Source organism: Cuculus canorus, chromosome 34 (genome assembly GCF_017976375.1).
Source record: "Cuculus canorus isolate bCucCan1 chromosome 34, bCucCan1.pri, whole genome shotgun sequence".
In the NCBI taxonomy this organism is placed as follows: Eukaryota; Metazoa; Chordata; class Aves; order Cuculiformes; family Cuculidae; genus Cuculus; species Cuculus canorus.
This window is the reverse complement of record NC_071434.1, coordinates 223,884-237,946: the sequence shown is the minus strand read 5'-3', so window position 1 is coordinate 237,946 and position 14,063 is coordinate 223,884. Positions and strand designations below refer to the sequence as shown.

General features: G+C 66.4%; 3 protein-coding genes across 6 annotated transcripts in view; 1 reads left to right on the top strand and 2 right to left on the bottom strand.

Moving 5' to 3' along the window:
* Positions 1-108: 108 nt before the first annotated feature.
* On the bottom strand, positions 109-7,143 carry LOC128849825 (uncharacterized). The gene is made up of 8 exons (XM_054052449.1): positions 7,069-7,143; positions 3,930-4,022; positions 3,460-3,497; positions 2,773-2,807; positions 1,817-1,883; positions 1,052-1,153; positions 554-657; positions 109-119 (listed from the first exon to the last, which is right to left on the bottom strand). The coding sequence occupies exons 1-8, from the start codon at positions 7,141-7,143 to the stop codon at positions 109-111; spliced, it is 525 nt and encodes a 174-aa protein (XP_053908424.1).
* Positions 7,144-7,217: 74 nt separating this feature from the next.
* On the top strand, positions 7,218-9,404 carry BAD (BCL2 associated agonist of cell death). The gene is made up of 4 exons (XM_054052564.1): positions 7,218-7,273; positions 8,153-8,233; positions 8,439-8,605; positions 9,261-9,404. The coding sequence occupies exons 2-4, from the start codon at positions 8,155-8,157 to the stop codon at positions 9,378-9,380; spliced, it is 366 nt and encodes a 121-aa protein (XP_053908539.1). The 5' UTR covers positions 7,218-7,273; positions 8,153-8,154; the 3' UTR covers positions 9,381-9,404.
* A 932-nt stretch (positions 9,405-10,336) lies between these two features.
* PLCB3 (phospholipase C beta 3) overlaps positions 10,337-14,063 on the bottom strand; it is a 34,443-nt gene continuing 30,716 nt past the window's right edge. For 2 of the 4 annotated variants that reach the window (XM_054052551.1, XM_054052555.1), the window contains 5 exons: positions 13,966-14,042; positions 12,967-13,047; positions 11,646-11,703; positions 11,333-11,419; positions 10,338-10,553 (listed from right to left, as the gene is read on the bottom strand). In XM_054052551.1, the coding sequence (XP_053908526.1) occupies positions 10,488-10,553; positions 11,333-11,419; positions 11,646-11,703; positions 12,967-13,047; positions 13,966-14,042 (369 nt within the window). In that variant the 3' untranslated portion in view covers positions 10,338-10,487. Of the gene's footprint in view, positions 10,554-11,332; positions 11,420-11,645; positions 11,704-12,966; positions 13,048-13,965; positions 14,043-14,063 lie in introns of all 4 variants that reach the window. The other 2 variants (XM_054052553.1, XM_054052554.1) reach the window with 2 other exon arrangements.

Here is a 14,063-nt window from a genome sequence, read left to right as displayed (position 1 = left end):
GGGTCTTTGGGGCGGTTTTGGGGGTCCCTGGGGTGGTTTTGGGGGTCCCTGGGGTAGATTTGGGGGGGGGGGGGGTCTGGGGGCAGTTTGAGGGGGTTGGGGGGCAGTTTAGGGGGGGCCTGAGGGACATATGTGGGGGTTTCTGGGGCGGTTTTGGGGGTCACTGGGGTAGATTTTGGGGGGTTGGGGGCAATTTTGGGGTCCCTGAGGCAGTTTTTGATGTCCCAGGGGCAGTTTTTGGGGGTCCCTGGGGCGGTTTTGGGGTCCCTGAGGTAGATTTGGGGCGGCCTGGGGGCAATTTGAGGGAGTTGGGGGCCCCGGGGGCAGTTTTGGGGGTCCTATGGGGCGGTTCTGAGCTCTGGGGGCAGTTTTGGGGGACACTGGGGTAGATTTTAGGGGCTTGGTGACAACTTTGGGGTCCCTGGGGCAGTTTTGGGGGTCCCAGGGGCGGTTTTTGGGGTCCCGGGGGCAGTTTTGGGGGTCCCAGGAGCGGTTTTGGGGTCCCGGGGGCGGTTTTGGGGGTCCCCGGGGATAGTTTTGGGGTCCCCAGGGCAGTTCGAGGCTCGGGGGCAGTTTGGGGGTCCTTTATTGGGGGTCGCGAAAGGCGGGGGGGGGCGGCAGTGGCCCCTCCCCCTCCTCGGGCTCCTCCTCCTCCGCCTGAGGGGGAAAGAGAGTCACCCCAAAACTGCCCCATAGACCCCCAAAACTGCCCCACAGCCCCCAAATGCCCCATAGACCACCCAAAGCCCCCCCAAACTGCCCCATAGACCCCCCAGAGCCCCCCCAAACTGCCCCATGGCCCCCCCAGCACCCCCATAGACCCCCAAAACTGCCTCACAGCCCCCCAACTGCCCTATAGACCACCAAAGCCCCCCCAAACTGCCTCATAGACCACCAAAGCCCCCCCAAACTGCCCCATAGCCCCCCTAGCACCCCCATAGCCCCCCAACTGCCCCACAGCCCCTCCCAAATGGCCCCCAAACCACCCCAAATCCCCCCCAAACTGCCCCATAGCGCCCCCCAACCCCCATATTCCCCCCCCCCAACTCACCGGGGTCCCCGGGGGGGGCTGGGCCTGGGGGGGCCCCCCCAGCACCCCCTGCAGCGCCTCAGCCACGCGCCGGGTGAGGGCCTCGCGCTCCAGGGCCTGCGCCTGCACCCCAAAACCTGGCACCCCAAAAAGGGACCCCCCCAAACCCCCCCCGTTTTGCCCCCCAAATACTCTGACCCCCGAAAACCCCTAATTTGCCCCCCAAATCCCTCTGACCCCCCCCCTTGGGACTCCCCCAAACCCCTCTGACCCCCCAATTTGCCCCTCACGACCTCTCTGACTCCCCCAAAACCCACCGATTTGACCCCCCCAAACCCTTCTGACCCCCCAAAACCCCCCAACTGACCCCCCCAAACCCCTTTGACCCTCTCAAGCCCCCCCAATTTGCCCCCCCAAACCCCTTTGACCCCCCCAAACCCCCCCAATTTGCCCCCCCAAACCCCTTTCACCCCCTCAAACCCCCACAATTTGCCCCCCCAAACCCCTCTGACCCCCCAACCCCCCCTCAATTGACCCCCCCAAACCCTTCTGACCCCCCCAAACCCCCCTCAATTGACCCCCCAAACCTCTCTGACCCCCCAAACCCCCACAATTTGCCCCCCCAAACCCTTCTGACCCCCCAAACCCCCCAATTTGCCCCCCCAAACCCCTCTGATCCCCCCAACCACCCCAATTTGCCCCCCCAAACCCCTCTGACCCCCCCAAACCCCTGTGTGCCCCCCCAAACCCCTGTGTGCCCCCCCAGTTTCCCCCCCCCCCCCTCACCAGCCCCCGCAGTCGCTCCTCCAGGATCCGATTGAGGCGCTGAGAGTTGGCGTAATCGTCCTGGAGCCTGCGGGGAGCCCAAACTGGGAGCACTGGGAGCACTGGGAACCCATATGGGAGCACTGGGAGCCCATATGGGAGCACTGGGAGCACTGGGAGGGCACGTTGGGGGGACTGGGAGTACTGGGAGCCCAAACTGGGAGCACTGGGAACCCATATGGGAGCACTGGGAGCACTGCGAGCCCATATGGGAGCACTGGGGAGGGGAACTGGGAGCACTGGGAACCCATATGGGAGCACTGGGAGCCCATAGGGGGGCACTGGGAGCACTGGGAGCCCGAGGGGGGGACACTGGGAGCACTGGGAGCCCATATGGGAGCACTGGGAGCCCGAGGGGGGGGCACTGGGAGCACTGGGAGCCCATAGGGGGGGCACTGGGAGCACTGGGAGGGCTGGGGAGGGGAACTGGGAGCACTGGGAGCCCAAACTGGGTGCACTGGGAGCACTGGGAACCCATATGGGAGCACTGGGAGCCCATAGGGGTGCACTGGGAGGGCTGGGGAGGGGCACTGGGAGCACTGGGAGCCCGTAAGGGGGCACTGGGAGGGCTGGGGAGCCTAAGGGGGGGCACTGGGAGCACTGGGAGCCTAACGGGGGGGCACTGGGAGTACTGGGAGCCCATAGTGGGGCACTGGGAGCACTGGGAGCCCGTAGGGGGGCACTGGGAGCACTGGGAGCCCATAGTGGGGCACTGGGAGCACTGGGAGGGGTTACTGGGAGCACTGGGAGCCCATAGTGGGGCACTGGGAGCACTGGGAGCCCGAGGGGGGGACACTGGGAGCACTGGGAGGGGTTACTGGGAGCACTGGGAGCCCATATGGGAGCACTGGGAGCCCATAGGGGGTTACTGGGAGCACTGGGAGGGGTTACTGGGAGCACTGGGAGCCCCCCCTCACCTGCCAATCGTCTCCCAGAGAGCGTCGATCTCCGCCTGCGGGGGGGGGCGGGGGGGGCTGCGGGGGGGGGGCGGCCTTGGCACCCCAAAATCCCACCCGGGGACCCCAAAATCCCAACCGGGGACCCCAAAATCCACTCGGAGACCCCAAAAACCCACTCTGAGACCCCAAAATTGACACGGGGACCCCCAAAACCGATCTTGGCACCCCGAAAAAACAACCGGGGACCCCAAAAATCCACTCGGGGACCCCAAAAACCCACCCGGGGACCCCCAAAACCCACTCCGAGACCCCAAAATTGACACGGGGACCCCCAAAACCCACTCTGGGACCCCAAAAACCCACCCTGGGACCCCCAAAACCCACTCTGAGACCTCAAAATTGACACGGGGACCCCCAAAACCGACACGGGAACCCCAAAAACCCACTCTGGGACCCCAAAAACCCACTATGAGACCTCAAAACCCATCCTGGGACCCCAAAACCCACCCTGGGACCCCAAAAATTGACTCCCGGACCCCCAAAACCCACTCTGGGACCCCAAAACCCACCCTGAGACCCCAAAAATTGACTCTGGGACCGCAAAAACCCCCACAGGGACCCCAAAAACCCTCTCTGAGACCCCAAAAAAACTCCTCTGGGACTCTGAACCGCCCCCCCGCCCCAAACTGACACCCCAAAACTCACCCCCGTGGTCCCCCGGTGCCTCCGGATGCCTCCGGCTCCTGGGGGGGGGGGGTGAAGGATAAGGGGGGGTCCCAAGTATCTGGGTGCCCCCCCACCCCCAAAAAGTACCCCCTCCAAGACTCCTCCCCCCAAAAAAAAGGGGGTCCCAGGGGCCCCCCCGCCCCCAAAAAGGGGTCTTCGGTTGCCCTCCCCTAAACAAGGGGGGTTCCCAGGGGTCCAGGTGCCCCCCCCAAAAAAAAAGGGGTTCCCAGGGGTCCAAGTGCCCCCCCCCAAAAAGGGGGTCCTCGGTTGCCCCCCCACCCCCAAAAAAAGGGGGTCCCAGGGGTCCAGGTGCCCCCCCCCAAAAAAAGGGGTCCTATGTGCCCCCCCCAAAAAGGGGATCCTAGAGAAGACCCCACCTCCAAACAAGGGGGGTCCCAGGGGCCCCCCCACCCCCCAAAAAGGGGTCCTCGGTGCCCCCCCCCCCTTACCTGCCCCCCATCTTCCTCCTCCTCCTCCTCCTCCTCCTCCTCGGTGCCCCCCCCGGGGGTTCCCTGCACCCCTTCTTTTGTGGGGGGGTGTACCTGGGAAAGCCACGAAGCCTCTGGGGTTTGGGGGTGCCCCTGTGTTCGGGGGGGCCCTGGGGGGCGGGGGGGCCACCCCAAAGCTCGGAGCTGCGCGGGGCTCAGCACCCGATGGGTTAATTCATCCAAGAAACGAGAGAAACGGGGACCCCCCCGGCGCCCCCCCACGGCTTCTAAAGAACGCCAACGCCTCGGGGGGCCCCCCCGGACCCCCCCGGACCCCCCCGAACCCCCCAAACCCTCTTGGCTTCGGCTTTGACCCCTTTTTAACCCCCCCCGAGGCACCGCCCCCCCCCCCTTAACTGGGGACCCACGGGGAGGGGGGGGACCCCCAGGGTGGGGGGGGCTGTAAGGGTGGGGGGCACCCATGGGTGATGAGGGGGGGTCCTCGTGGCCCCCCGTGTCCCCGAGACCCCCCCCCGGCCCCCCAAAACCCCCCAGGACCCCCCTGGATCCGTGATCCCTGCTTGGCCCCCGCCGAGGGGGGGGGGCTGTAAAGGTGGGGGGCACCCATGGGTGACGAGGGGGGGTCCCCCATATCCCCGACCCCCCCCTCAGTGTCCCCGACCCCCCCCAGGGTGTCCCCCAGCCCCCCCCGCGCCCCCCTGGATCCCCGCTCCCTGCTTGGCCCCCGCCGAGGGGGGGGGCTGTAAGGGTGGGGGGCACCCATGGGTGACGGGGGGGGGTCCCCGATGTCCCCAAAGGGGTTTGGGGTCCCCAAGGTGTCCCCAAACCCCCCCCCTTCGTCCCCGGGGAGGCGGAGGCGGTTCGGTCCCCTCCGCCGGGTGGGGGGGGTGGGGGGAGCCCCACTTTTGGGTGCCGGGGGGGGGTCCCCAAAAGGGTCTGGGGTCCCTAAAGTGTCCCCAACCCCCCCCAGGGGACGGAGGTGGCTCTCTCGGCGGTGCCGGGGGGGGCTGTAAGGGTGGGGGGCACCCATGGGTGCCAAGGGGGGGCCCCTGATCCCCCCCCCGATATCCCTAAGGGGCTCGGGGGTCCCCAAAGTGTCCCCGAGCCCCCCCCGGGCCCCCCTCGGACCCTGATCCCTGCTCGGCCCCCGCCGGTGGGGGGGGTTATAAAAGGGGGGGGCACCCATGGGTGCCAAGGGGGGGTCCCCGCCCGCTCCCCCCTCCCCCGAGGAGGAGGAGGAGGAGGGGGAGGAAGGGGAGGAGGGGGACGAGGAGGGGGTGCCCGGGGGGGGCCCCGGGGGGGTGAAGAACCGCTCGAGGAGCTGCAGCTTCCCCGGAGGCACCGCCCCCCCCCGGGACCCCCCCCCAGACCCCCCGGAACGGCGGGAACCCCGAGGGGCCCCCCCGCTCATCCTGATCCGCTGCGGGGGGATCCGGCTCCGGGCTTTGATCCGGTGCTGGGGGGATCCGGCTCCGGGTTTTAATCGAGTTCTGGGCTCTGATCCGGTTCTGATTGGATCCGGCTCCGGGTTTTAATCCAGTTCCAGTCCCTGATCCAGTTCGGTTTGAATCCGGCTCCAAGTTTTAATCCAGTTCCAGTCCTTGATCTGATTCTGGGGGGATCCGGCTCCGGGTTTTGATCCGGTTCTGATCCCTGATCCGGTTCGGGTTGGATCCGGCTCCGGGTTTTGGTCCGGTTCTGATCCCTGATCCGGCTCTGGGGGGATCCGGCTCCGGGTTTTGATCCGGTTCTGATCCCTGATCCGGTTCGGGTTGGATCCGGCTCCGGGTTTTGATCCGGTTCTGATCCCTGATCCGGTTCAGGTTGGATCCGGCTCCGGACTTTAGTCCCGTTCCCGTCCCTGATCCGGCTCTGTTGGGATCCGGCTCCGCGTTTTGATCCCGGATCCGGTTTCCATTGGATCCGGCTCCGGGTTTTAATCCGGTTCCGGTCCCTGATCCACTCCTGGGCCAATCCAGCTCCGGGTTTTGATCCGGTTCGGCTCTTTATCCCCTTTGGGGCTCCTCTGCTCTGGTTTTTATACCCCCCCTCTGACGTCACCGCCCACGTGACAGCCCCCCCCCCCATCCCACTGGAACTGGGGGCACTGGGGGCACTGGGGGCACTGGGGGCACTGGGGACACTCTCGGTGCTTATACTGGTTGCACTGGTGTCCTTGGTGCTGCCCGTACTGGTGGCACTGGTTGTACTGGTGTGACCTATACTGGTTATACTGGTGTAGCCTGTACTGGTTATACTGGTGTGTCTGTACTGGTGGCACTGGTGTGGCCATACTGGTTATACTGGTGCCTCTCCTGCTGTCTGTAGCGGTCGTACCGGTGTGGCTTATACTGGTCCCGGTTGTACTGGTTATACTGGTGTGGGCTGTACTGGTTTTACTGGTGGCACTGGTGCAGCTGTACTGGTTGTACTGGTGTGGGTTATACTGGTTGTACTGGTACAGCCATACTGGTTGTACTGGTGTGGGTTATACTGCTTGTACTGGTACAGCCATACTGGTTGTACTGGTGTGGGTTATACTGGTTGTACTGGTACAGCCATACTGGTTGTACCGGCGCAGCTGTACTGGTGTGGTCTCTATGGGTTTTACTGGTGGCACTGGTTATACTGGTTGTGCCGGTGTAGCCGTACTGGTTATACTGGTGCTGCCCTTACTGGTTATACTGGTCTCCCTCCCCTCCCCCCTCCCAGTTCCAGGCCAAGGGCGGCCGAGGTCACTCCCAGTCGATACTGGGAGGATCCCAGTTTGGCCCTGGGGCCCTTTCCATGAGGCACCCAGAGAGGGGGGGGGGTTAATCCCATCCCCCCCTCCAATTGGGGGGGGAATTACCCCCCCCAAACCTCCTGGGACCCCAATCCCCCCCCCTTTGGGCCTCCCTGGAAGGGGGGGACCCCAAAATCTATGGGGGGGACCTCAAAATCTGAGGGGGGACAGCTCAAAATCCATTGGGGGGGCCAAAACCTAGGAGGGGGGGTAAAAAATCTATGAGGGTTGGCAACGGGGGGGGCAGATTTTGGGGTCTCCTTTGGGGGTTCCCCCCCTCCTACGCAAATTACGTAGCTGCCCCCCTCCGCCCCCCCTTAACGGCTCCGTAAACCGCTGTGGGAATAGCGTAACCATAGAGAAGGCGCCGAGCTGACTAGAGCGGCCGCGGCGGCCATCTTGAGTGCGGGCGGGTGACGCCGCGCGCATCGGCCCCGCCCAAGTGAGGGCTAGCGCTGGGAGGGGGCGTGGCTTGCGCGATGACGTCACGGGCGGGGATTGGGCGGCGCGGCTGTCAGTCACGTGGTGGCGGCGGCCGGGAGCGGCGGCGGGGGCCGAGGTGGGGGGGGGGGCAGGGGGGGGGCGGGTTTGGGGGGGGCTGTTATGGGGGTTGGGGGGGGCCGGAAGGGAGAGGCTGAACTTCGGGGGGGGCAGTTATGGGTCTGGGGGGGCGGGAGGGGGGGGCAGAACGTGTGTAGGGGATAGTTATGGGGCGGGGGGGGGGCAGAACTGGAGGGATCCTGGGGTTGGGGGGGGGCGGTTATGGGGCTGAGGGGGGCAGAAGGTGTGGGGGGGCATTTATGGGACTGTGGGGGGCTGTGAGGGGGGCAGAAAGTGTTGGGGGGCCATTATGGGCCAGAGGAGGTGGTTATGGGGCCTGGGGGGGGGGCAAAGGGGTATTTATGGGGCTCGGGGGGGGGGGTAGAAGGTGTGTGGGGCACTTCTGGGGGTGGGGGGGGCGATTATGGGGCGGGAGGGGGCAGTTATGGGGCTGTTATGGGGCTGGGGGGCAGGAGAAGGGGGGCAGAAGGTGTCGGGGGGCAGTTATGGGACTGGGGGGGCAATTATGGGGCGGGAGGGGGCAGTTATGGGGCTGGGGGGGCAGGAGAGGGGGGGCAGAACGTATCGGGGGGCAGTTATGGGGCTGTTATGGGGGTGGAGGGGGAGTTATGGGGGAGAGGGGGCAGTTATGGGGCTGGAGGGGCAATTATGGGGCAGTGGGGGGGCAGTTATGGGGCGGGGGGGGCAGAACGTATCGGGGGGCAGTTATGGGGGTGGAGGGGGAGTTATGGGGGGGAGGGGGCAGTTATGGGGCAGTGGAGGGGCAGTTATGGGGCGGGAGGGGGCAGTTATGGGGCAGTGTGGGGGGCAGTTATGGGGCAGCGGGGGATCCAGATTTTGGGGTTCACCCCCCCCCCTCTTTATTGCCCCCCCTCAGCCATGTTCAACCTGGAGGAGTTCCCAGAGGAGCCCTGGGGGGGCTCCCCCCCCCCCAGCCAGCCCGGGACCCCCCCCGCAGGTCAGACCCCCCCCGCGTACCCCATTTTGGGGGGGGGGTTGTGGGTTCACCCCAAATGATCCCCCCCATTTCTGCCCCCCATTCCCATTCCCCCCTTTTTGTCCCCCGCCCCCCATTCCTCCCCCCTATTTTTCCTCTTCATTTTTCTGCCCCCCTCATTCCTCCCCCCCCATTTCTGACCCCCCCTTTTTCTCCCCCCCCCCAGATTCCCGCTTGGGGTCCCCCCCAGAGTCGGGGGGCAGTGGGGGGGGCTCTGTGCCCGGTGCCCCCCCCGGTTTGCGGGGTCGCTCCCGCTCGGCCCCCCCCGCGCTTTGGGCCGCTCGACGCTACGGGAGACACCTGCGGCGCCTGAGCGACGAGTTCCAGCGCGAGGTGGGGGGGGGACACCCCAAAAACGGCCAGGGGCACCCCAAAAATAAGGGGGGGCAGAAAGAGGGGGAAGAACCCCAATACAGGAGGGTTTGAGGGGTCAAGAGTCGAGAAATCGGGGGGTCAGGGGGGGCTGAATGAAGAGTTCCAGCGTGAGGTGGGGGGGGACACCCCAAAAATGAGGGGGGGCACCCCAAAAATAAAGGGGGGGCAGAAATAGGGGGAAGAACCCCAATACAGGGGGGTCTGAGGGGTCAAGAGTCGAGAAATCGGGGGGTCGGGGGGGGGCTGAATGAAGAGTTCCATCGTGAGGTGGGTGGGGACACCCCAAAAATGAGGGGGGGCACCCCAAAAATAAGGGGGGGAAGGACCCCAAAACAGGGAGGGCCTGGGGGGTCAGGAAGCCAGAAATGGGGGGGGTGGAACCCCAAAATGGAGGGCCGGGGGAGGGGGGGGCTGTGATGAGTTCCAGCGCGAGGTGGGGGGGGGGACACACCCCAAAAATAAGGGGGGGTGGGAAATGGAGGGGGGAGACCCTGAAACACGGGGTTCTGAGGTCAGGAAGGAAGAAATGAGGGGGTGAACCCCAAAATGGAGGGGTCAGGGGGGGTCACCCCAATCCTGACCCCCCCATCCCCTCTTTGCCGCCCCCCCTCAGGTGCTGCCGCGCCCCAAGAGCCTCGGGGGGGCCCCGCGGGGGGGGGGCTGGCGCGAGACCCTGCGCGCGTGGTGGGGGGCGAGGCCCCCCCGTCCCAGCCCCCCCGCGGCCCCCCCGTGAAAACACCCCCGGAATGCACCCCAAAACCTCCCCCCGGGGGGGCAATAAATGCTGATGGTTTTAATGGTGTCAATGGGGGGAAAATGGGGGGAAAATTGGGGGGGGGGGGGGCAAAAAATGGGGGGGGCAAAAAATAGGGTTAAGGGGGGGTAAAAATGGGGTGAAAAGGGGGGTGAAGAGGAGAGTTAAGGGGGGGCAAAAAATGGGGTGAAGAGAGGTCTAAAATGGGGTGAAAGGGGGTAAAATGGGGTAAAGGGGGGCAGAAAAGGGGGGGGAAGGAGTAAAAAAATGGGGTGAAGGGATAAAAGGGGCAAAAATGGGGTGAAGGGGTAAAGGGGGGCAAAAAAATGGGGTGAAGGGGTAAAGTGGGGGGGGCAAAAAATGGGGGGGGTGGAAAGAGAGGGGGATTAAGGGGGGGCACCTGAAAAAGGGGGGGGGCGTCAAAATTGGGGGGGAGGTACACAACCCTTTAACGCCCCCCATTCACCCCCCCCCAATTCCTGCCACCCCCCAAACCCAAATAAAGGGGCGCCCCCCCCCAAAATTGAGGTACCCCCACCCCAAAATTGAGCCTTCCCCCACCCCCCAATGCCCCGGGGGGGTCCCCAAATTCCTCCCCCCCCCCAATAAAACCCCTCAGAGGCAGTTTAGAAGAATAAAAAGGCTCTTATTGTACAGGGGGGGCATAAAAAGGGGGGTCCCCAAAATCGGGGGGGGTCCCCAAAATCAAAATGAGGAGGGGGGGTCATTTTGGAGGGGTCCCTAATTTGAGGGGAGCCCCAACAGCAGAGAGAGACAGACAGGACCCCCCCACCCTGAAATTGGGGGGTTTAGTGTCGTGGAGTGGTTCCCCCCCCCACCGTACCCCATATTTTAAGGGGGGGCAAAATTGGGGTTCCTGAGGGACTGACAATAAGGGGGGGCCCAAAAATAAAGGGGGGTGTGGGGGGGGTGGGCCCTTAGTGGTCATAATAGGGGGTGCAAGGCCCCCCCCCAGGGAAAAGGGGGGCCCCAAAGTCGGGGGGGGTGACTTTGGGGGGGGGAGCCCCAAGATTTTAAGCCCCCCCTCCCCCTCCAAGATCTGGGGGGGCCCCAAAATGGGGGGGGTCAGAGCACAGTGGTGTTGCCGGGAGGCGGCGGCTCCGTTTGGGGGGTCTGGAGGCACCCCAAGTCCTGGGGGGGAAAGGGGGGGTCAAGGGGGGTTGGGGCCCCCTCCCAGTGCTCCCAGTTCCTCCCAGTGCCCCCCCAGTACCCATAGGACCCCCTCCCAGTGCCCCCAGTTCCTCCCAGTGCCCCCCCAGTACCCATAGGACCCCTCCCAGTGCTCCCAGTGCTCCCAGTGCCCCCCCAGCACCCATAGGACCCCCTCCCAGTGCCCCCAGTTCCTCCCAGTGCCCCCCCAGTACCCATAGGACGCCTCCCAGTGCCCCCCCCAGTACCCATAGGACCCCTCCCAGTGCTCCCAGTTCCTCCCAGTGCCCCCCCAGTACCCATAGGACCCCTCCCAGTGCTCCCAGTGCCCCCCCAGTACCCATAGGACCCCTCCCAGTGCTCCCAGTGCCCCCCCCAGTACCCATAGGACCCCTCCCAGTGCTCCCAGTTCCTCCCAGTGCTCCCCCAGTACCCATAGGACCCCTCCCAGTGCTCCCAGTGCCCCCCCAGCACCCATGAAAGCTCCTCCCAGTGCTCCCAGTGCTCCCCCAGCACCCATAGGACCCCTCCCAGTGCTCCCAGTGCCCCCCCAGCACCCATGAGAGCTCCTCCCAGTGCTCCCAGTGCTCCCCCAGTACCCATAGGACCCCTCCCAGTGCCCCCCCAGTACCCATAGGACCCCCTCCCAGTGCTCCCAGTGCCCCCCCAGTACCCATAGGACCCCCTCCCAGTGCTCCCAGTGCCCCCCCAGCACCCATAGGACCCCCTCCCAGTGCTCCCAGTTCCTCCCAGTTCCTTACTGGTGGCTCCTCGAGCCGCAGCTGCTCCAGGACCCCTCGATGCCCCTCCAGCAGCTTCTCCTGACGCCGCTTCTGCGCCTCCTCCAGCTGAGGGGGGACCCCAAAACCAGTGAGGGGGGGCGAACCCCAAAAATGACCCCCCCCCAAAGAAAGGGGGGGACCCCAGAAAGGGGGGGGGGAGCTCCAGTGTTGAGTGGGGATGGAGGGATTTGGGGGTGCGGGGGGGTTTTTTGGGGGTCGGGGGGGTCCTGTGGGTTTGGGGGGTGCCGAGGGGCTCAGTTTTGGGGTGTCCCCCCCCCATTTCGGGGCTCACCCTGCGGATGGAGGACACGGATTCGCTGATGTGGCGCCGGTTGATCTCCGTCAGCTCCCTGGGGGGGGGGGGGGTTAATTTGGGGGGGGTAATTACGGGCCCCCCCCAAAACTCCTCATACACCCCAAAATGTGCCCCTCCCCAAACCCCCTTTACTCCCCCCAAAACCCCCCATTCCTCCTCATTTTCTGTCTCTGTGCCCCCCCATAACCCCCGCAAATCATCCCTCCTGGGTCCCCCCCACCCCTGTACCCCCCGTACCCCCCCGTACCCTCCCGTACCCCCCGTACCCCCCCGTACCCCCCCCGTACCCCCCGTACCCCCCTGTACCCCCCCGTACCCCCCCCGTACCCCCGTACCCCCCTGTACCCCCCCGTACCCCCCCATACCCCCCCTGTACCCCCCCCCGTACCCCCCCGTACACCCCCCGTACCCCCCCGTACCCCCCCCCGGTACCCCCCGTACCCCCCCCGTACCCCCCCGTACCCCCCTGGACCCCCCCCGTACCCCCCCTGTACCCCGCTGTACCCCCCCTGTACCCCCCCCGTACCCCCCCCGTACCCCCCTGTACACCCCCCGTACCCCCCCCCTACCCCCTGTACCCCCCCTGTACCCCCCCCGTACCCCCCCGTACCCCCTGTACACCCCCCGTACCCCCCCCGTGCCCCCCAGGACCCCCCCGTACCCCCCTTTACCCCCCCGTACCCCCCCCTGTACCCCCCGGACCCCCCCGTACCCCCTGTACCCCCCCCGTACCCTCCCTGTACCCCCCCGTACCCCCCGTACCCCCCCTGTACCCCCCGTACCCCCCCGTACCCCCTCCGTACCCCCCGTACCCCCCCTGTACCCCCCCTGTACCCCCCCGTACCCCCCCGTACCCCCCCCGTACCCCCCTGTACCCCCCGTACCCCCCCGGACCCCCCCCGTACCCCTCCTGTACCCCCCCGTACCCCCCCGTACCCTCCCTGTACCCCCCCCGTACCCCCCGTACCCCCTGTACCCCCCCCTGTACCCCCGTACCCCCCCGTACCCCCCGTACCCCCCCCTTTACCCCCCGTACCCCCCCCAGACCCCCCCCGTACCCCCCCTGTACCCCCCGTACCCCCCCCTGTACCCCCCCTGTACCCCCCCCGTACCCCCCCCGTACCCCCCCTGTACCCCCCCTACCCCCCTGTACCCCCCCTGTACCCCCCTGTACCCCCCCGTACCCCCCCCGTACCCCCCCGTACCCCCCAGGACCCCCTGTACCCCCCGGTACCCCCCCTGTACCCCCCCCGTACCCCCCCCGTACCCCCCCTGTACCCCCCGTACCCCCCCGTACCCCCCCTGCCGCCGCCCCCGGGCTTCGCTGATGCTGTTGTGTCGCTTCCGATCCAGAATCTTCTGCAGTTCCTTCTTCTCCCTGGGGGGACCCCCCCCCCCCAAAAAATAATATAGGGACCCCCCCGCACCCATAGGACCCCCCCAGTCCGCCCCCCGTACCCCAAAAGGCCAAGAATCCCCCCAAAAAACCCAGCCCCCCCCCCCCCCATTCACTCCAAAGAGATCCCAGTATCCAAGGCCCCCATCCCAGTGCTCCCAGTTGCTCCCAGTGCCCCCCCCAGCACCCAGGGCACCCCTCTAAGACCCCCCCGCACCCATAGGACCCCCCCAGTCCCCCCCTCGCGCCCCAAAAGGCTGAGAAACACCCCCAAAACACCCCCCAATTCACTCTAAAGGGACCCCAGTATCCAAGGACCCCATCCCAGTTCCTCCCAGTGCTCCCAGTTCCCCCCCAGCACCCATGGGACCCCCTCCCAGTGCTCCCAGTTCCCCCCGTCCCCATGGGACCCCCTCCCAGTGCTCCCAGTTTGCCCAGTACCCATGGGGCCCCTTCCCAGTGCTCCCAGTTCCTCCCAGTTCCTCCGGAGTCCCCATCGGACCCTCTCCCAGTACTCCCAGTTCCTCCCAGTGCCCCCCCAGTCCCCATGGGACCCCCTCCCAGTGCTCCCAGTTCCCCCCCAGTACCCATGGGACCCCCTCCCAGTGCTCCCAGTTCCTCCCAGTGCCCCCCCAGTACCCATGGAGCCCCTTCCCAGTTCACCCAGTCCCCATGGGACCCCCTCCCAGTGCTCCCAGTTCCTCCCAGTCCCCCCCCAGTGCCCATGGGGCCCCTTCCCAGTTCACCCAGCACCCATGGGACCCCCTCCCAGTGCTCCCAGTTCCTCCCAGTTCCCCCGTAGTCCCCATGGGACCCCCTCCCAGTGCTCCCAGTTCCTCCCAGTGCCCCCCCAGTCCCTATGGGGCCCCTCCCAGTGCTCCCAGTTTGCCCAGTACCCACCTCTCACTGGTCTCGCGCAGGCGCTTGAGCTGGGCGGCCTGCGCCTCCAGTGCCACCTCCCGCAGCCTCTGCAGGGCCTGCCACCAGTATGGGCCAGT